Below are 22,731 nucleotides of genomic sequence, written 5' to 3'. Positions count from 1 at the left end.
CGTGGTTATATTGTTTTATAACTGGCTGCAGGACAGCCTGCCATTTTGGGCGGGAGCAGTTGGTTCAGGCTTCTAGTTGTTAGCGCTCAATGTGCTTCAATGTTATTAATGGAAGATCTTTAAGACACGCAATATGACCGCGTGCCAAGAGCTACTGCAAGACAATACGGGGAACCAGGACTGCAAATAAAAAAGCTCTGTGGGTATCCGCCGTATTTGGCAATGTGCTGGTAAAAGGAGCATGCGTAGAAACATGGGCCGCTTTAAAATAGAATCACATTTAGTTGCCGCTGTTCACACAGCACAGCAATACTTTGCGTGAAGAAAAGGTCCTAGAAACGATGCATCAGTATTATTATCACATGCATTACCCTTGGCCGAGAGATGTTTTGGAGTTTAGTTCCCATAACCGTTGACCAACAAGCAGATTATGAGTTGAAATAGGATTGATCTGGAAGTAAAACGAAACCAGGTTGGGGAAGCTTGCTAAATATATCCACAATCTAGTTGACATGTTCGGGACTGAATTCTGTGTGCACAGTATAAAATGTATTTACATTTAACAACACGCAAAATATTGAAAACCGGATACGCAATGGGTTTATACTTAAGAAAAAAAAGTAGGTTCTAAAGTATGTTAAATATTCATTTTTCTTTACAATCTCAAATTGACAATAATTTCCGTTCAGATTGCACCGCACTCAATACGAGCAAAGCTAAGAACGCATTTCGCAATCTTCGTCATATTTATCACCGACCAACTGCGCATGCTCCACAGTGGACCCCTGATTTGTAGACCAACTCGCCAGCCGAATTCTTCGATTGGCTGATTCGGACGAGTCTTAAAGCGGGCGGGATCGTGTTCGGTTTTTGAATTTGTTCTGTTCATTCCGAGTGTGGGAGGTTGCGAAGCTGGTTATGTCGTTTCCGAAGGCTCCGATCAGGCGCTTCAATGAGGCATCAAGTAAGTGAATGGGTGCTGGGCAACGCTGGGCTTGGCTGTCTTTCACTCCTCCGAACGAAAAAGTCATTGAAAATATCTTTTTCGATCATGATGGAAAATTTGCGCGAGAACGTGTTATACCTTACCTCCTGCGTTACTTGACTGTATTTCTGTGCAAACTTAAAATGTCTCCAAAATAATCGTATACTGTATGGAGTTCCGTTCCTGAGACGTTTGGGGTATCATTATTATATCTGCACTTCATTTTCTTTATCGATCTATCAATACAATGTTTCTCAACCTTGGCAACTTTCCATGGTTAGAAACACTGTAGTAATGGGGCAGTCTTCCCCATCCAGAGATTTTCTAATCAAGTGAATTATAATTACCTTCATCCCCAGCCAGCATTGCCATTGGCCTTCAGAGAAACAGGGTGGTAAAGCATTGTTGGAAAAAAATGTTGGAATTGCTTGGCTTATATGCAACATTCTAATGCACTAAGATAGAGCTATCTATTAACATAACTAGATGAAAAGTTTGAAAAGGTGGTGCCTGCTTAACATATGTTAAACCATGGAAAAGTTTCATTGGAACTGATTAAGAGTAATTCAATTTAGCATCCTCTTTTCATAATGAATTGTTACAAAGCTCATGAATAAGGAGGAGATCAAATAGATCATTGCATCTGCTGGTGAGAAGAAAAAAAATGCTGTTGGATGAAAAACCTCTCAAAGGAGCCTTTCAGTAGGAGGTTTTCAGTGCATCCAACTCTGGAAGTGATACAAAAATGGTTCCTGTTAGGTTCCCTCCCACCCGTCCAGTCCTCAGATAAACTAACTGATTGAGCAATGGAATTAAATGGGGAAATTTGAAAACGTACAAATAGAAAGGTTTGATTGTGTTAAAAGAATCAAATAGTAACTGATAATGAAGGACCCAGTTAGAAATCTAGGGAAGTAAAAGGTAGTCTCCTTTCAGCTGAGCTGGACTCCTGATGACTTCATGGACGACAATTTCTTTTCTTGGCAGCACTGTAGAAGTGTTTGTCATTGCATTCTGGGATTTTTTTTTTTTGACTTCTCAGCCATGATGTTCTTTGTAGGTTTCCTATCCAAGTTGTAACCAGTCCTAACCCTGCTTAGTTCCAAGCCCAGATACGGTCAGAGCTAGATAATAGGGAGTTTCCTGTTGCTTTAATATCACAAATCCTATCCAATCCAGTAGAAGCCATGGCAGTTGTGCAATCACATTCCAGAGACCTGTACCATTATTAGTTGGAGTGTCAGCTCTGGAAATATCTTGTATTCTAATTGAATACAAGATTGTTAATGAAATAAACCTTTCTTCAAAATGAATGACCTGTGGTGAAGGAAGAAATCAGGGTTCCAAATAGTCTAGGAAATCCCAGTTGTGGGCATTTTAGAGTGAGAGATGGCATATCACTCTCTCTGTCAAGGCTGGTGGCATTTTCCCCTCTCTGAGGCATTAATCACTTCCTGAATTAACCACACTTGTCAGCCCTTGGTCACCCAGCTTCGACACAGATCCAGCCTGCTGGTATCAGAGGTCATGTTACAGAGCAGTGTTTCTCAACCATAGCAACTTTAGGATAAGTGGACTTCAACTCCCAGAATTCCCCAGACAGCATGTAGCTGTCTAATTTTATTTATTTATTTTGCAAGTTTTTTTATGGAACAATGAAAGGATGGACCTACTTCATTTTTTGTTTGTTTGTTTGTTTTGTTTTAAACAAGATAAAATTGATGAGAGTTCTTCCACTTTCCCCTTTTATCCCAACCAATAGGGAAAATGATAAAACTTAATTTTAATAATGGCTCCCTGGTAGGTTACATTAGTCTAAAAGAATACAAATATAATGCATGGTCATGCTTGTTAACAATTGTCAGTGTGCAAATAACAATGGGGTGTGTTCATCAAACAAACAAAGTGTTTTGTTTCCAGCTGGAAGTATAACATCCCACCTGGAACAATCCTTTGAAGCATTAAGCATGCTCCTACTTTTGGGAACACAAGGGAAAAAACTACAAGAAAAATGTATTCCCTTTTCAGTCCATGATCACAAAAACAAATAGAATAGCTGTTTATATTGAGTGCTCTTTGAAAGCTACCTTGCAGAAAAATTGGCAGGAAAAAAAATGCAAATATATATTTTTAAAAATTCCCATTATAAAAGCATTTGTTTCATCTTCCTAGGCTGCCTCTTCTGAATTCATGTGCAGGTAAATCTTCATTTGCCCTGGGATATATCATTTGTTAGGAAGGCAAACAGATTCCTAGGCTTGGCTCTGTCTCTTAATCTCCCTCAAACACAGGCCTTTCTCTTGCATATACTCCCAAATCAATTACCTCCTCCCAGGAAGGAGGATATGCTGGCAGAAAATGAACTCCAGTCAAACATTAATACAGATGGGATTTCTTTTTAAATTCTTTTAAAGTAATTCTCTTAATCTAGGTTAAGTATGCCTAAACCTACCATTGCAGATTGTCAGAAACATGGAGTGCCTATTTTCATGTCAGTACTGTATTTAAAGGTTTATCTGCAGATTTACCTTCGGTTCCCTACACCACCACACCAGCCCCAGCACTATATTTGGCAGCCTGGTACAGGCTGGGTAACAAAAACAAGTCACTCGCCTGAAGTTTCTGCAGGGGAGGAAGGCATTCAAAATATCCAATGCTCAGCCAACTGAACCAAGCAAGTCATTAGCACAGCAAACATCTGGGGAGAGAATACCATCTTGATGATATATGTATTTGCCCTTCTTTCTGAATAATCATTAGAGGCTCCCCCAAATCAAGAATTTCTTCAAAATCCTGTAACAAAGTTGCAAATAAATTTTCCCCTGCTATATTCTTTTCAAATAGCCTGTGTAGATCATTCAAAAAGAGAATGTACTATTTTCTTTAAAATCAGTGCTAATTACATCAAGGTCTCTATCTGCCTGTCTGTCTTGGAACACATGAGTTTACCTTCTCACCCCATGATGTAGCATTTCATTAAGAGTTCATAAATATTCAAAGGTACCTTCTATATTTAATGGAACTATGAAATCAAGAAAAAAAATACACTCAAAATGTATACAGATTTAAGTTAAATATAATCATTTTAATGGCTTATTTTTTTTAAAAAACACACAAAGCTTATTGTAATTGGGGCTCTAACTTTGATTAATATTCATCCCCTACCCACCTCTCTAGCGTGTGCCCCACCACCAGGCTCTTACGATATCAAAACTTCAGACCCTTCAAAAGGACCTGTATCTTTTGAAAAGTCTTGGCGATTCAAGATGCAAATGGGTAAGTAACTGGCTTAGGAATAGTAGAGGTTTTGCAAAGTTTATTCAGCAGCTTCTTGCTTGTATGTACGGTTGCTTCGTTAATGTGAAGCATGTGTCTGGAGAGCCTGTTTCTAGCTTTCATTGCAGTTTGATCATGTGTAGTCCCAGGATGTTGAATAACACCTTATTCATTGGGGTATCTCTGCTGCTTTATGTCCTCTGTAACAACTTGAGAACAACCCTCAGCAAACATAGAAGGGTTTATTTCCGAGAAAATTCACACAGGACTGAGCAGTGAGTGACAAACTAAGGCTCAATGCAGCATCTAACTTGATCAATCGGCAACCTTACTCAAGATCATTGTTTCTTAAGAGATAGAGTAGTGCAGGTTCATCCAGCACCAGTTGGCAACCCTGACAATAAGATAATATGAAAATAATGAAATTGAAATTGCACGATGTAGAGATATGGGGAGTATCTAATTTAATTTTTTTTAAAAAGACAGTTATGACATATTTAACATCTATTTTACAGTTTGAAATTGCTGAAATGACTCTTAAGAGTGGCATTAAACACTCTTAACCGCTTATCTTACACAAATTGGATTTTAATCAAATGTTTAAAGAATTGCTTCTGTTTGACAATGCTAATTTTAAATCTATACTACATTTACATTTTGATTTTACTCTAACTGTAATCAATTATTCTTGGCTTACTAATCTAAGTGTTGCAAAAATGTGTGTATGTGTTTCCCTTGTCTAATTCCAGCATTTTTGTTGTGTCAATTCACATTTAACACAATTCTGAATGTAAAAGGCTGCACAGAAAAATAAAATAAAAAAACATTCCAGAAGACCAGAATATTATACCATATTCTCTCTAAAGCAAAGCAATCTCATTGGTCATTTTAGCTGCGAGACTCTAAATAGCTTAAGAAAAAGCAATCCTATATGTATTGGAATTATGCATTTAAACAAGTTAACATTTCTCTTTGGGATTTCTGTAATGTCTATTAATCTCCTTATAAAACTGTGAATGTGCCTACATTTGCCATATAGGCTTCCATGGGGCATGGAAAGCTGGGCAAATGATAACATTATTGTGGGTAATAACATTATTGCCTGTGTCACCAAGTGGAGTTTGTCAGATACACCACCGATTTGGAACCTAAACATTGGAAGTCAAATAGATAATGTGCCAGATTTTCTATTTCAAGCTTTCTTCATAAAGGGCCTCCACCTTCCAGTGTTTCAATGCTGAGTTAATCGCTTTCCAATGTATTTGGGGGAAATTACGCTCTTTAGGATGGAGAAGGAAACCTCTTATTTTGTATTTTGTAGGGGATGTGGGAGTTCAGCCAAATCCAAGCAATATGAAACCTATGCCTTCCCCAGCAACTACAAGAAAACTTCCATCTCTCGGTTCAAGGGTAAGAATCACATCATGCTTCTTTCATATTCCATTAGCATTATTTTGTAGAGGGTGAGAGGTCATTTGCTTCTAAATAGGAGTTTGTAACTTACAATAAAATATGAAATATCTAAATGTTAAGCAAGCTGTTAGTCACCTTAAGGAATTTGGCACTGTAATAATTGTGACAGTGACAATTGTTTTATGGGGGTGGGAGGACATTTCCAGACCCCACATATTAAACTGAAGAGCTTAAAATTCGCTGAACTATCTTTCAAAGCATGTTTGCCAAATCTACATCTAGGATATGGTTTCTTAGCAAGTGGTGTATTTCTCAGCTGTGTAGTCGTTCAAGCTGCATTTATAATTTTAAAGGTTCTTTTCATAAAAAGTGAAAGCAAAACTTCGGTTTCTAGCTTTCAGTAACCTTATGAAGCAAACTTTTAACCTTTAAGGTTTTAACCTTGTTTCTGTGTTTCTTGAATTTACAGCCAAACAGCACAGGAGTAAAGTCTGACAAGGATCTGACTGCCATTAAAGAATTGAAAAAGCAAAAGGAGTTGGAAAAGGAGGTATTAATCAATGCCATTTTAAGTCTGATGTGGAGTCAACACTCTAGTTGTTGACACATCTAAATCAATAAGCTAGCTCTGCAAAGCCGGCTTCTGTTTTTTTTGTCTTCTCAGTTCAGCTATATGCTTTTATCTTGTATGCCAGCGGTTCTGAAACTGTTTGACCTACTTACTCCCTTTTTTAGTTTTGAATAATGTCATAACCCCTACAAAAAACCCCAGAGTCTATGCTTTACACAAGTGACCCAGTGGCAGTTCCAAACTGGATCTTCAACTCACAAACAAGCAATTACAAATTGTTCCATTACCCTAAGGATATGCCCAAATTGTCCTTGGGGGTAATTACCTCCAGTGGAAGAACCACTGTTGTATGCTGACTAGAGATGTTATGAGCTGGGTGGCCTACAAATTTAATAAATAAATTGGGTTTCAGTAAAATATCATTTCCCCCCCCCCCCAGATAGTTGATGGAGGGACTGTCTGATTATTAATCTTTGTAAGCTAGTCCCTAGTTGAAGAGCATGTTATAAATGCTTTGATTTATATCCCAGACTCCAAGAGTACACTAACTACTTTCCTTTGGTTGTTTCATTTAACCTGTGTTTTGTGATTTGAGTTTTGTAAACCATCTTGAAATCATTGGTAGAAGGCAGCAGCACACATTAGAAATAAATACAGTTGCTTCCCTCAGCGAGCAAGTATGGAACGGGACCTTTCAGTTCAGTGGTTTTATATTAGCAACAAGTTTATGTGTATTTTGCCAAAATATATAGACAGGTGGACTTGCCTTCTGTCAAATGTTTTAGTCAATTTCATCCTGTTTGGTTAGATTCGGATACTAGTTGGAGAACGTGGCCAGCAAGATAAAAGGTTGCAAGTCCTGGAGGAAGATCTTGTCAATTCTGAATCAAACCTGTCTGCTGCAGTTCGGGAGAAAAACACTCTTTTGGCAAATGTCGCTTCTCTGGAAAAACAACTTCTGGAGTTGAGAAAAAGCAATGACTTGCTCAAAACAAAGGTGCATATAGATAGTTCTCTTTAAAGGCATTATAACAGCTTGCTGGGGGGCAGGTAATGATGGGCTCTAGCATTTATAGGTAGAAGAAAAAAAGCAATGTAGGACAGGTATGTAATGATCAGTATTCTCTGAAGGAAGATGTTTTATACAGGTAATCTTCGCTTAACAACTGCCCTGTTTAGTGACCATCCAACAACTGGACAAAAAGTAACTTTATGACCAGTCCTCGCACATATGACTATTGCAGTCTCCCCACGATCACGTGATGCCAGTCCCAATTGTGGTTGTTAAGTGAGGACTACCTGTACATTCAAAATACAAATGTGAAAATCATTTCTTCTCCAAGAACATTTTGGTGGTCATGCTGTGTAGCAAATTTCTGCATTTTTTGTAGCAATTCATATTCAGGTTCATGAAAGAGAATTTGTTTTCAAAGTTTTCTTTCAAAGAAAAGAGCAGTTCAGTGAAATGTTAGGACAGCGTGGCTTTCTTGTCCTTCATATGTTCTAAGGTGGCCAAGGAATTTGTAGGACTGCCTTCTTTCTTTCCTGTGCCATAAAATCAGCAGTCTGGAGTTTTCCTGGCTTTTCATAGCTCCAAGAGGAGACATCATGCAGGAACTCCTCCTACTGAATTTATTTCGGACTGTGCAGGCAGCTGGGGAGACTTCAGAGTGGCAATGAAGTTTATAGCAGAAAATATCATCAGTTGTAGTCTCTGACACTTCCAGCAATAAAGTAAAAGCACCTAGAGAACTCAGAAAGAAATGTTCAAGCCCTCCTGTGAATAAGGTAAAAAAAAACCAAGCCTCTGTTGCAGGGAAAGAATATGTTAGCAAAGCAGATTTCATCACATGATTTAGTAACACTGCTGTATGTGTGATTATTCCATCCAAGCAATTGCAAATGTATGGAGTGTACTCAAACCAAAAATCCCTAAGCATAGTGCATGTTTCCTTTTTGATTCTAGTTGAGTTTGAAGGAAAGGTTTTTACAGGATGCTACATTGACATCTGGTGGAGCATCTTCATGAAATATTGATATCACTTAGGTAGATCTTATGTATTATGATAACCCTTAAACCTCACTTGTTTCCAAAGGAGAATCAAGAACATGTTTAAGACTGTATTTGGGAGCAAGTGTCATTGAACACTGTGGGACTTCTGAGTTAGGCATAATTATCCTCTCCCACTGGAATCAGATATGTCAAGGTCATGTTTTGTTGTGAGTCTCCTAGGTAGTTTCTGAAGTGGCGTAAACCAAATCTAATAATAAAACTGATGTGCTGTGCCTTCTGTCATTTTAAGTGTTTTGAAGATGGAACCCAGAAGAAAATGCATAATCTCTATTTGGAATTAACGAAGCTTAGGAACAAAATGAACTCAAAAAAGGTATGTTATATTAAAGGTGCGGATTACATTTCCTCACTTCTTAAGAAATTTGCAAGTATCACAAGTTCATGATAATAAATTAGATCTACAGTTTTCCTAATGAATATGAGTTAGAGGAATTACTGCTGCTCATGTTATTCTATTTTCCATACTTTTTTTTCCTGGCTTAAAGAAAGTTTAGGACAGTCATAGTCCCTCACATGTTGAGCCATTTTATAATGTTTGTTGATGCAATTTTAGATGGATCCTGTTAAAAAGGAAGACATGGAAATTAACCTGAATGTAGTCCAAGGAACTGTGGAAGAAAAACTAGCCCAGCCTGAAAAATTGTGAGTTATCTCATGAATTGTCAAGCACCAACCATTTTTATTAACTTCACTGAAATATATTTTGGTAATAAGTTATTTTGGGTTTGGTATCATCAGTATGCTGTTGATACCCAGCTTTACTTCTCTACCCTGGGCTGTTCAAGTGAAGCTGTTGAGGTACTGACCCAGTGTCTGGAGGCTGTTTGGAAATGGATAGGGAGGTACAGGCTTCAGCTCTCTCCTGACAAGACTGGCTATGACTGTTTGCCCACTACCACCACCCTTCCTCGGGTCAGGGGCATCACTATCATTGGTCTTAGATGGGTGACACTTCCCTATTCAAGACTGGTGCACAACATGGGGGTGCACCCAGACTCCAAGCTGTTGCTTGAAGAGGAGGTGGCAGCTGTGGCCAGGAGGTCCTTTGCACAAGTACATCTTGTGCGCCTCTTGCACCCTTTTCTCAACAGGGAGGCCCCGCAGACAGTCACTCATGCCCTGGTGACCTCACAATCGGACTACTGCAATGCACTCTACATGGTGCTGCCCTTGAAGACCATCTGGAAGCTACTGCTGATTCAAAATGCACTGGCATGAGCAGTAATTGGCACACATGGTTGTGCCCATGTGTCACTCTGCAACATGAGCTACATTGGCTGCCAATTGGCTTCTGGGTGCAATTCATGGTGCTGGTTGTTACCTTTAAAACCTGTCATGGCATAGGACCTGGTTATCTGAGGGACTGCCTTTCTGCCGTTATTTCTGCCTGCCCAGTACATTCCAGAAGAATAAGTGCTCCACGCCCCTTCTGTTAAATATTGCCGTCTTGTAGAACCTAGGAAGTGTGCCTTCTCTGTCGTGGTCCCCACCCTCTGGAACATCATCCCCCCAGAGATAAGGACTGTGCCCTCTCTTCTAGGGTTCTGAAAAGCCTTTAAAACCTGGCTATGGGCCCAGGCCTGGGGTTAATGCATTTGGGGGGGGGGAGCTGTCGTGTTTTGTTTTAAAGGTTTTTAGTCTGCATTTTTAACTTTTAATTTAGTATTATATTTTGTAAGCTGTCCAGAGTCTGCTGGAGTGGATAGCTATTTTAAATTTAATGAAATAAATTAAGGGAGTCTTGAAAGGCATGGCTAGACCAGCTGCCATTATTTTCTGAAACTTTATTTTAAAGAAACATGGGATCTAAATTAAATAAAACTACCCTTTTTGCCAATATGAGACTTGGAATATGTTATGTCCTATTTTCTGAAGATCAATACTCTGTGATCAAACTTTGGGGCGGTGACAGGAATCGGAAAAATAAATAAATATATATATAAAACAAACTTTATTTCAGAACAGAAACAGAGGGGCCGACAGAAGAGAAATACGACTTGGAGAAACTCTTGGCATGTATTGCCGAACTTGGGTAAGTCAAGTATGCATATGCAATCCTAATTTTGGACAAGCCATGTTGTACAATGATCATGGGGCTTGTTCTCTACCCACTAGTAGAAATATATGGGCATATTCATATGTCTCGACAGATAGGCACATTGCTCCCAAATCCTGATCTTTTCAAGCTACAGTTTTGTACATGATAGATGAATCCCCAGTTCCCAAAACAGCTATCCTAACACACTAGTACGGTCTATGGGACCCAGGGCTGGATGTAACATACTTTCGATTAATCTCGGTGGCTTGCAGAAGATCCTTGCTAGCTAACCGTTCAATTTTAAACTAGTATGGTGGGGAGAGAGATTAAATTGATTTTGTTGGATAGGCATGTAAAAAACAGCAAGAGGCATGCATTTACAACATTTTCCCCTTCAAAGGAATAATTTGTAGAAAAGCTACATGTATCTTGACCACTCTAAGGACAGCAGCAAAATCAAATGGACTGAAGTGACTATTTTAGTTCTTTGTTGCTCAAAATGGCTTCTGCAGAAATTCAGACCAGAAAACCTATCCATCCATCCAACTGACTGTCTGTCTTTAATAATCACCTTGTGGGAATTGCCAAACGTAAAATTTAAGATTTCAGGCAGCAAAAGCACTAAATTCAAAGTAAGTTCAGACAGGACCTTAAAGGTGACATCATTGATTTTGACCATTTTAACTTATTTTTGAAAAAAATATTTTTGGTTCCTATGAGATTGTTCTATGAAGCTTGATGCCAACGAATGTTAGAAAAACTTGTCCTACTGTGTACAATTCAGCTGAAGACTTAATTTAAAAATTGGCTAGGAATAGCTTGTCAGATATAATCTAAACTTCAAATGGAAGCAAAAAAGCTGGGGTGATTTATAAGGAAGAATTGTGGTTTATCTTCAGTGGTCAAATGTGGCTGCTACTGGTAGACTTTTTGGGAAGAGATTATTTTAAGAGATACAGAAAATAAGATTCCCCCCTCCCCCAAATTTGTATATCGTACAGAAGAAGATGAAGTGATATATATATATATATATCTTTTGCTAACCAAATTATTGTAAAACACAATGGCAAAACTAGTGTGATTTTTTTCCTCTTTCTAACAGCAATGCTGCAGAACAAGTTGATGATAAATACAAGCTGCATATTGTCAAATTAGAGGAAATAATAGAGTCCAAGAACAAGGACATTGAAACACTGGAAAGTACTCTTCATTTGAAAGAAACTATGCTATCTACACAAACTGAAGAACTGAATGAAAAGTGCAAAATACTTGAAGAGCAGAAAGGTAACTCCAAAAATGTTGTGGTTTTAATAGATATTACTCTATTAGAAAACAAACTCCATTTGTTAGCCTTCTGAAAAAATATTTCTAAGCTTGGCTGAGAAATATTTCCTTCCTGCCCATCATGGCGAATAAAACCGTTTGCCTGCCAAGTCAGAACTTCCTAAGCAATAGCCCAAACACTACCTTTAGATCAATACCGTTCCTCTTTAACTTGACTGCACACTAATACAGAGCATAACAGGAATATATATTAAAGGATTTCATTACGCTGACTTCAGTGTTGTTTCATTCCAAATTTATGTGCAGTGGGCGGGTTTCTATGCTAGCTTGAACCTCAGAAAGGGATTTAAGGAAAGTTTGGCTTGATGTGCTTTATTAAACAGCATGTGGTTGGGCACTTTAAAATACGATTCAACAACATTGGCAGCTAATACCACCTTGATCTGATGAGCTTTTATCATGTTACAATGATAACTCCTCATTAGTCAGTGAAATGGGGTCGGCATTGATTTCCCAAGGGAATCACATCCCCAACATGCATGCATGGTTGCGCTTTCAGTTTTCTAAGTCTAAAAATGGAAATCTATTAGCCTTTCCATGAATATTATATATTGGTTACTAAATATTTGTTCCCTCTATGGGCTCCACTTAGCATCACATCAGCTCTCCTCCTCCCTGCATCATCCTTCTATAATAGGTTAGGGAAAGGGAGAATGTAAGAAGGAGAGGGAGCCTAAAGTGCCTGAATTGATATTCTGCGGATAGATGGAACTACTGGAAACTTTATCCATATAATCTCTACTGTAATCAGGACAACGCCAAGTAAAGGCTTTGTTTTATTCACATCTAAGTTATATTGGTAGTTACAGGCAAAAAGAAAAAAAAAATCTGTCAAGAAGCTTTGCCAAGAAATGGAAACTTTTTGCCTTTAATGGCCTGATATAAAAATGTAAAGAAAGAGTGCTCTAAAAAATGTTGTTTTGATGAATCCCAGTAGCTGGAACAGAAAATGTTCAAACGTTTACTGGCATTTTTGAGAAAAAAATAATTAAAAACACACACTCTGGAAATAGCTTCTGCTCTTTCAATTGCATTTCTAAGAAATAAGAGAGGCTTGAAGGCTTCTAAGTAGCTCAGATGGTATTTCATGGGCTTTAATACGTTTTTATGAAATAGTTTATGGGGAGAAACTTAAGCTGTCCGATTTTTCTGTAGCAGTAAAAGTAATCAAGGAATCTAGAAAATACATGAAAATGTCAATAGAACAACAGATGGAATATGTGTGTGAGTTCTTATGTAAAAAGCAGAGTTCTCGTTTAGAGAAATGCTTCCATGAATATGGAGAAAAGCAGCAAGTTATGAATGCTGAGATACAATGCCTAAAAGAAAAGTTCTCTACAGAAGAGCAGGAACACCAAAAGCAGAAGAAGATTTTTGAGGTAAAAAGATTAGATAACTAAAGGTTTGCTGTGTTTATTTACAAGTGGATAAAATTCAGTATGCACTGAGCATCCTCGGTGTGCTTCCCAGTTCCTCCCCCTAGTGTTCTGTTGGGACCTGTTTGAAGGGGTGCACCTCCCCTGGTTTGACTGGCCCTCTCAGTGGCATTCAGTGCCATCAACTACAGTATGGTGTCCTTCTGGATTGTCTGCAAGGCTTTGGAAGTGGACAGCATTGTTTTATAATGGTTCTACTCCTACCTGAATGGATGATACAGTAGTTGAGCCCCTGACTCTTCTAGTGTGGGGTGCCACACAGAACGTGGCTCTATCGTTCATGCTGTTTAATATCTACATGAGATTTCTGGGAGAGATCATCAGTCAGTTTGGGCTGAAGAATTATCAGTATTTATTTATTTATCTATCTATCTATCCATCCATCCAATTTGTCCCCGCCCATCTCCTATCAGTATGCTGATGATACCCAATTATACATTTGGGAATGGTATTGAGATCCAGATCAAGTGTCTGGAGGCTATGAGGGGCTGGGTAGGTCAAAAACAAGCTCAAATCCCTGTAAAATAGAGCTGTTGCATGTAGGTGATGGTTGAAGCTTGATCCCAATCCCTAAATTGGTTTGGGATGGAGTCATCTTCTCCTTGAAGGAGAAGGTTGGAAACGGGGGGCGGGGGGGGGGTTCTTCATGACTACTGCTTAAACAGTTAGTGCATCAGTTGTAGGTATTTCTGATTTAGGATAACCTTGCGGTGGTGACTCATACTCTCCTGACCTCACAGTTAGACTACTGTAACATGCTTTAGATGACGGGCCTGCCTGTGAAATGACTCTGAAGCTGTGATAGGCTCAAAATGTACCAGCCCAACTACTGACAAGTGGAAATACCTTAGCAGTGTTATCTCTATGCTAAAGTCTCTGTATTGGTTACCTGTATGATTCTGAGTCCAATTTAAGGGGGTGATTTTAACCGTTTCAGCCTTTCATGGCTTGAGATCAAGATACTTGCAGGATCATCTCCCCTAACCAGAATCAGTCCATACTGCATATTCATTCCAAGAAAAGCTATTCTGGGTCCCCATCTCATGTGGTAAAATAAGTGAAAACTTTTGTGGGGCAGCCGCCCCTCCCTATGGAATACCTTGACCCTGAGATTTTGGGAAACCCCATCTGCCTGCATTTTACATGTTCTGATATTGTTATGGTTTTATTACTTTTGTCTATATAAAATTAAAATTAAGCAGGATAGCATAGAAATGCTGTTATAAATATAAATATAAAAAATAAGTGAGTAGCTTGAGTAAATTGTCACCTGTGAAGATTAGGTTCTTGCTTTGCTCCTTCTGTTAAATGTTATGTTCTTCAGGTAGAAAAAAAAAACTTATCTGATTATTATTGTTAATGGCCACATTTCATTTGTATTTTTGTTGGCACCCACTTCAGGAAGCTTCAGCTGGTATGCATCAGAAGTTGCTTAAATTTCAAGAGGAGGTAGCTAAAGAGAGAGAGATTCTAGAGACAGAATTAAAAGAAGCCATGGATGAATTGGATAAATTGCACATTAAAGAAGCTAAAGTTGAGAAGCTGTTAAAGCACTTGGAACAGGATAATGAATCCCAAACTGAGGAGTTATCACAGCTGGAAGCAAAACTGCAAAGGTTTGTAGAAAAGCAGGCTTCTATTGAAATCATCTGTTGCAGTCAGCTAATAGGACAGGCACTGCTGATAGAATGGATTTCCTTCTTGAAGTCCATGTATTCTCAGATCTCTTCTGAATGTTCAAAAGTCCCTTTGGAGAGAATCAGGGTATATGTGCTAAGAAAGTACATTTCATTCATTCATTCAATTTATATAGCTGCCAATCTCAGAACAGTGACTCTGGGTGGCTAACAATAAAAAAACAATCAATTAAAACAGTACAGAAAATTAAGTATACAGTAAATACAGCCAAGAGATCTTAAAAACCATCCGTGTCATAATTTCCCATTGAAGAAGCAGGAGTGCAGTCATGCACTAATGGATGGTGCCCTTAGTTCTCACAAATGGCAGATAATGTAGACCAGAAGTGCATGGCTTGAGGTCCCAAGTTTGCACGTGGCTTCTGTAAACTCTGCATGTCTCCCCAGAGACTCCAAAAGTTGTTATCAAAGTGTAATTTCTTATATGATAGGATAATAAAATTAATAAATACATGAGTAAGGAATAATCATATCAACTTTTTTGGTTTAAATTAAACAGAAACAGATTATTATGCAAAATTAAGGATGGGAATGGAAAGACCTTGTACATCCTTTCCTACCCTTAATCCTCCTATCTCTGCCCAAACCTTTCAGGCTATTTCTGGAGTTTAAGAATGGGAATTCCCAGAGGTTCCCCATTCCCATCCATTTAAATATAAACTAAATTAAATCAAATTTAAAATAATAGTCCCGACTCCCCCACACTCTGTTTGTGGCCTCCAGTTCAATCAGTAGCTTTTGGAGTGCTAAAACAAATTGACTCTTGAATATTATTACTTTGTGCAGGAAAAATGCAGAGTTAGAAGAAATGGCTGAATCATCCAAGAGTACCATCGAAAAGCTACAAGAGGAACACAGCAAACTCCAGTGTAAACTTGGAGAGACCACTGCTGAATTTGAAATGTATGTCAGGAAAGGATGGAAGGGTTGGAAGGGTCCCACTTGGTATGATGAACTCTCTTCTGTTTCAGAGTGACTGTATAAGAACAGAGGGATTAACATCTTGTACCATGTTTCCTTGCCTTAGGTAGCAAAGATTCACTGAAGTTAACAAAACCCCTTTTAAAATTAACAAGCTTTATTATTTCTCTCTCAATAAAACCTGTCAGCCATGAGATTTGTGATAACCCCTTGTGTCAGGATGTTGGGTAAACCTTAGCATAGAGGTGACAGAGGTTAAGGGTACTACGCACAGCTCAAAAAGAAATGTAAACTTTTAAAATCTTCCTTAGTTACAAAGTCTGCATGGCTGAAGAGATTACATGCCTGAAGCAAGACAAAGCTACTTTGCAGGAGAAATTAACTGAGATGAGTAGAACAGTCCAGCAAGTGACTCACGCAGTGCAAGAAGAACAGCATGCTAAAGACCAGGCAAAGGAAGATTATATGAGGTATGGACATTTAGGAAATGTTGCCAAGTAGACTTGACCATGAAGACGGTACTTGGTGCTTTGTGGCATTTGTAGAATCAGAATTGAAAAAGGTAGTCTAGTTCATCAAGTCCAGCCCTCTACTTTATACAGGAATCCAAGCTAAAGTATTCATGACAGTTGGATAGCCAGTCTCCTTTATACATTCAGTGAAGAGAGGCTCACATACCTTCCATCATAACTGGTTCTGTTGTCAAACTGCTATGATTATGATTAGGACTTTTTCCCCAATATTTCGTTCTCTTGTGTGTGTTCTAATTTATGACTGCTTAGAATTATGTAAGTAAAGGTAAAGGTTTCCCTTGACATTAAGTCCAGTCGTGTCTGACTCTAGGGGGCGGTGCTCATCTCCATTTCAAAGCCGAAGAGCCGCCGTTTGTCCATAGACACTTCCGTGGTCATGTGGCCGGCATGACTAAACGGAACGCCGTTTTGTTGCAAACTGCTTAGAATTATGTAGTTTCCATCAAAATACCAGTTTATAGAAAGTTCTATCAAGTCTGTTTTAGATTAGTTTAAGACAGAATAAGCTATTTGGAGAAGAATTCTCGTCTTTTGACCCAACCAGAAAGTTTGTATGTTTAGTAGAAATTGTATAAAAGTATGTATCTCCTTTCACTCCCAACTCTGCAGTATCTGAATTATATATTTCTGAACTGATTATCTACAATAATTTCAATAGCACAAACACATTTAGGCCAGCATGAGAGTAGTGGATATCAGACTGTAGGATTGGCTTTTATAGAAAAACAAACAAAGCCTAGGATTTAGATCCAACAACAAGAGTGCATTACCAAAAGACATGACAAACATTTGGAATTAAACAATTTGTTTTGATTACCATATCATAATGTTTTTCTGCAAATATAATTTTCCAGCATCTTGAGCTATAATAATTTTAGCAGTATAATTTAGACAGTAGGATTATTTTTTATTGTTTGCTGATATTGGTAGATACTGACCTAACTTTTGCCTGTGTGTGACATAATATGTAGCACATTCTTTTCCGTCTAAAACTTTGCCACTGCCGAAGCATATTTACTGAGAATTCCTTCTCATTTTTCTTTTCCCCCTCCCTTTATTTTAAGGATGCTTCTTGACACTCAAACAAAAATAACATTAAAAGATGCAGAAATAGAAAGAATCAAGGAATCAAGTATTATGCAAATTGCTAATCTACAAGCAAAACTAGAGCAGCAAAGTGAAGAACTAAACAAAAAACTTGAAATAGAAAGGTGAGTTTCAGTTTTCTTGCATGTGATCTTCAGGTTAAAATAAATTGAGTCTTTGGGAGAAAATAATTTGAGTCTTCAGTAGGCATTAGAATAGTGGTAAGCAACCTGGGGCTTTTTAACAGGAATGCCCAACATTTTTATTTTATTTTATTTTATTTTATTCATCTAAGACATGACGTTGGCCTTTGGATGGCTTGTAGCAGATCTTACTCCCAAAAAATGGTACCAGGATAAAAAGATGGTACAGTAGATTAAAAAAAACAAACTTGTTGTGATTTAATTTAAAAGTAACTTAAACGAGTTTAGTGGAGTACAGTCAATATTAACATGCTCCATGCATTAAAACATTTCCCCTACTGCCCTGGTTTTGGAAAGGTTCCGACATTCAAATGCTTCCAGGGTCCAGGGGTTATGCACTTTGGCGGAAATTAGTGGAATTTCCAAAGCCTGATATTCAGATCTTTTGTTGCAAACTGCTATGAGATGCTTTGGCATACAAAGAGAAATATAAATATATTAAATAAATGAAAATAACCTGTGTCATCCTACTCTGGTGAGTGGGGGCTGTGGGGCAAGGTAGAGGAGGTGTCAGACAAAAGGGTATCAGAAAAAAAGAAATCTCTAAAAGAAAAAACGTCTTACCCCATCAATTGGCATGCTGTGCTCCAAGAGAATATGGTCCCAGAGAGAATGGCTGCCTACCTAAATATTGGTATTTAGAAGACTTCACTGCATATCCTTTTTTTTTAATCTTTAGGAAAACCATTACAGAAAAAATTGCAGTGGATTACAAAGAGAATATTAAAACTTGGCGTGTCCTCTATGAAGACCTATATAATAAAGTAAAGCCTTTTCAGGTTAGTCCTTATTAAGCACTGATGGGTTTTTGGCAGCTTTTAATAGCTTATTACTTTGGAACCCCAAAATCAAGCTGGAATGTTGATTATTTCTTGGATGCTCCCATTGTTCTAACACTACAAATGCCTTGTATTGATGGATGGTTCCTACAGTAAATTGGTTATTGTTATTTTTTTAAAACAGCATATATTCTGATGGTGGATGATTTTTTGATCCATCACAAACATGGGCAGGAAAGCAATTCTTCTCCCTATATCATTGGGAATTATACCAAATCAGGATTGTGGGACCCTTCTGAATATTGTGGGAGGTGGCACAGCTGAGAAGGAGGTCACCTCCTCCTATTTTGTGGAATCTGTTGGGTCAAACGGACTCAGTTGAGAATTGCTAATCATCATGATTCAACAAATATCATACTTTGCATTTCAGCAACAGCTAGATGCATATGAGGCAGAGAGAAATGCCCTTCTAAATGAGCACGGTGCAACCCAAGAAGAACTGAACAAAATTAGTGATGCTTATGCTAAGCTGTTGGGCCATCAGAATCAGAAGCAGAAGATCAAACATGTAATGAAACTGAAAGAAGAGAACACCCAACTAAAACAGGTCTGTGCTACTCTGTGAAGGACACGAAGTGTATGTGTGTGATAGAGAGAGACAGAAATATCAAAGGACATGTGGGTAACAAAGGTGCCTCTGCATGTATCTCTTAAGGGTGGGGGGAAACTCAATATATGCTGTCAAATTGCTATCTTTGTGTGTAGACAAAGAACATTTGTTTAACAACTATGTATTAAACAGCTATGAAATGATCAAGCACATGTTCAAAGCAGAGCTTCTCCCCACCTCCATCAATTAGCAGGGAGTAAAAGCCAACAATCTTGGAACTTTAGTGGTGATAAGACCCACAACTAATAGAAGTGGGGTAGAAATATCAAGAACAGCAACTGGCAACATTTACTGGAGGAAAAATAACATATACCTCAGATTAGTCATCAAATCCTAACCATATGACACTTAGTAACTGAGGGGAATGGAGGCAAAAAGAAGGGATAGGCAATCAAGAAATTGAATAGGTCATAATATGTGCCCTGAAACTGATTAGATTTGAGAAGGCTGGGAGTGGTAATCAAGAACTATGTCTCATGCTATATAGATAATACAATGTAATAGGACTAGACAAATTTCAGCCTGAAGAAGCAGACTCAGGAAAATAACAAAACACTTCTGGTTTCTCAGTTTCAAGCATAGCATGCATACCGCTGAATGATTTTCTCTTTCCTCCCTAGGTTTAATTGATAAGAGAGAACAATTTTTTGTTCTCTGATATCAAGATTTCAGTATAAAACAACTCTAATTCTATATATACACGTGGAAGTTATGATGAAATCTTAACACATTACTCTGTTTTTAACTCTACTTATGTCCTAATTCTAGAGTTAAGGAAGGGCTTATAGAGACCGATAGCAATTTTTTTGAGATTATTGACAGCTGGCCTTCCTCTAACTGGTAAACTTCTGGCACCTCCACTGTGACTTCTGCCTCATTAGTGTTGTCCCTCAGTGCTTTCACCCTCTTGTGGTCTTCAGCATGCTTTTCCAGAACATATCCTTGTCCTTCTGGGGATCTTGGCCCATTTGGAATTAATGAACCTTCAGCAATTTAAGCACTGCCCATTCCATTCTGGGATTACCACCAAACTTTCTGTGTCTTAAAACTATCATCAACAGCCAGTTGTTGTCTTCTACATTTTATTTGTCAGAAATTTTCCAAACCTCTATTCCAGTTCTTCCTGAGTTCTGAGTTCTTTTTTTAAAAAGGCTTCTTGCCTTGATGCCAGCTCAGTCCAGTAGCCACTCCTTTTATCTCCTATGATATAAGCTTTTCTTATATACATCTAAACTAATATCTACTCTTGGCTTCTTGCTAACCACAAAGTTAGCACAAACTGGCTCCAAAACATTTGTTTGGGTTAGAGCATGGAAGTTTGGATATGTGACAAGGGAGATAGGACAAATGAAGGACACATGACACAAGGGATATGCATGAAAGATGAAAAATGCTTTGTTTTGAACCTCGTAAAACCACATCACTCAACTTTTTGTTGCGATTGATCTGGGGACATGTATTGCCATGTCTGCAGTGTCTGGAATTTATCTTGCATTGGGATGCTTTCTTTTAGGAGGTATTAAAGCTGCGTGCCCAAGTAGCAAAGGAAAAACAAGCAAGGGGAGAGCTCCAAGATCAAATTAATGAAATTCAGGGTATTAGACGATTTGATCCTGCTAAAGCTTTTCAGCATTCTATCAAGGAAAATGTTGCTCCCAAAACACCTTTTAAAGAAAGTGAGTATTCATAAGTATATCCCATAAATATTAACAATTTGGGTTTGGGGAATTAGTTTGATATTATAGGTAAAGGTAAAGGTTTCCCTTGACGTAAAGTCCAGTCGAGTCCGACTCTAGGGGGCGGTGCTCATCTCCGTTTCTAAGCCTTGGAGCCGGCGTTGTCCATAGGACACTTCCGGGTCATGTGGCCAGCATGACAACTCGGAACGCCGTTACCTTCCCGCCGAAGCGGTACCAATTAATCTACTCACATTTGCATGTTTTCGAACTGCTTGGTGTGCAGGGTTTGATATTATATATATGTATTAACTAGCAGAGTAGCTTTAATATGTTTTATTCTTATCTTTTCAGTACTATGAATGCATTTATTGTTTTATTGATGTTTTAATTAACTAATCGGTGGAAGTAATTCCATTTATTCCATTTATTGGAATACACTGTACAATAAAATAAATTCTAAGTCTTCTGTAATTCAAAAATAATCATAGTTTCAATTAATTTCTTATTTTCACTATTTAACAGGTAACAGAAACAAAAATCAAGCTGTTCTCTACTGAACAAGAACAAATTCACTCTTGAGAGATTCATTTTTCCAAGAAAGTATCGATTTCTACTGCCTTGTGTGCTCCAATCTATACTTCTGTAATAGAAAGTTCTCTTTAAATACCTCTTTAATAAAGCAAATAATAATTACTTTTAAACTATCTAAAATGCAAATGGCCACAGCACTTACATCTTAAAATATCAGTAGGTCACAATTATAAAACGTTAAGTGTATAGTAGTTTCTGTAGATTACATCAGTTGAGTCAATACATAAGACCTAGTGAAACTTGTTTATACGCACACACAGATTATGTTACATAGTTAAACTGACTTTTGTAAAGTATTTTAGAAATTGAAACAGTTGCTTCAATGATCATAAATAGCTCATAGTTGTGGAAGAACTTAGCCTCCAAACACTATGCAACTTATAATTTCCAACTTTTTCTGTTGTTTAATTAGCATGTGAACTGATTTTTTTTGCTTGTGACTTGAAATATGTATGGCTCTGATTTTAGAGATTATTTATCTACATTAGGTTGCAGTGTTACTTGATTTTATTCTTGGCTCACCATTTCATTAAGAGGAATTTGTGAAACCTCATGATTATAAAATGCTTCTTTTGAGCTGGACCATTTTTTAATTATAGGGTTGGTAACTGGTATATCCTTTAGTTTCCTACTTGTCATCTATGCCCCGTTCTTCTATAGAGAGAACAAACATAAAAGGAAATTCTTCCTAATAATAGAATGGAAGAAGAGACATTGATATTTGGTTAATTCCTCCTGCCAGCCAAACAACTTCCATAAGGAAAACAAATAAGGCAGATTTTTCCCATCTTCAATGTGACTACCCTGGAGCAATTCTTTATTTTTACAATACTGACGATGCTAAGAAATAAACTATTACTATAACTTCACCGTGGAGCTGCTTTTCTTTCCATTCCCACAATGATCAACCAGAAGCTCCATAAGCCTTTGGGACAAGTATCTGTCCAGGACTAGATGTGATGTATGTTTTCAACATGCTGAAGGTTGAACCTGTTAGGATATGCTTGTATAATCTTTCACTGAAAGTTACTAACCGTAAGATCATTACTTTGATTCTTAGGGAGTATGTCAGAATTCTTTTTCTTTTTAGATTTATGATAGCATACAGGTTTTTATATGCAATAAAGATGGTTGCATGGATGTGCAAAATTCAGCAATTCAGACCATGCCAAGCTGCTGGTTTGAGGAATTCTGGAAGTAGCTGAATTCTCAGAGATAGCAAATTTCAGAGGGAGAACTGGATGTTCTATTCCTTTCTGTTTGTTAAAACATTTCAAATTTTTGAAATGGCTTATCTTACAGGTTTTACTGTGCAGTTTCTGGAAAGTTAATGCAAACTAAAATTAGTTTAGGGCTGCAAAAATTCTGAGGGCAACTAGATTGTAACCTTATCTCAAGAGTTTTGAACAAGTAATAAAAGTTAGCACTATAGGAA

The 22,731-nt window shown here is 37.8% G+C and overlaps 1 protein-coding gene across 1 annotated transcript; it reads left to right on the top strand.

Moving 5' to 3' along the window:
• The first annotated feature begins 895 nt into the window (after window positions 1-895).
• On the top strand, window positions 896-22,165 carry HMMR (hyaluronan mediated motility receptor). The gene is made up of 18 exons (XM_063292457.1): window positions 896-964; window positions 4,163-4,261; window positions 5,583-5,671; window positions 6,144-6,224; window positions 7,054-7,242; window positions 8,549-8,632; window positions 8,873-8,961; window positions 10,280-10,351; window positions 11,460-11,641; window positions 12,962-13,080; window positions 14,539-14,753; window positions 15,621-15,737; window positions 16,067-16,225; window positions 17,353-17,499; window positions 18,257-18,356; window positions 18,787-18,963; window positions 20,540-20,702; window positions 21,228-22,165. Exons 1-18 carry the CDS (start codon window positions 919-921, stop codon window positions 21,260-21,262), a joined length of 2,163 nt encoding a protein of 720 aa, XP_063148527.1. The 5' UTR covers window positions 896-918; the 3' UTR covers window positions 21,263-22,165.
• The last annotated feature ends 566 nt before the right edge of the window (window positions 22,166-22,731 follow it).

Source organism: Candoia aspera, chromosome 2 (genome assembly GCF_035149785.1).
Source record: "Candoia aspera isolate rCanAsp1 chromosome 2, rCanAsp1.hap2, whole genome shotgun sequence".
NCBI classification, from domain to species: domain Eukaryota; kingdom Metazoa; phylum Chordata; class Lepidosauria; order Squamata; family Boidae; genus Candoia; species Candoia aspera.
Note: the sequence above shows the minus strand (reverse complement) of the source record. Positions and strands in the feature narration are given on the sequence as shown.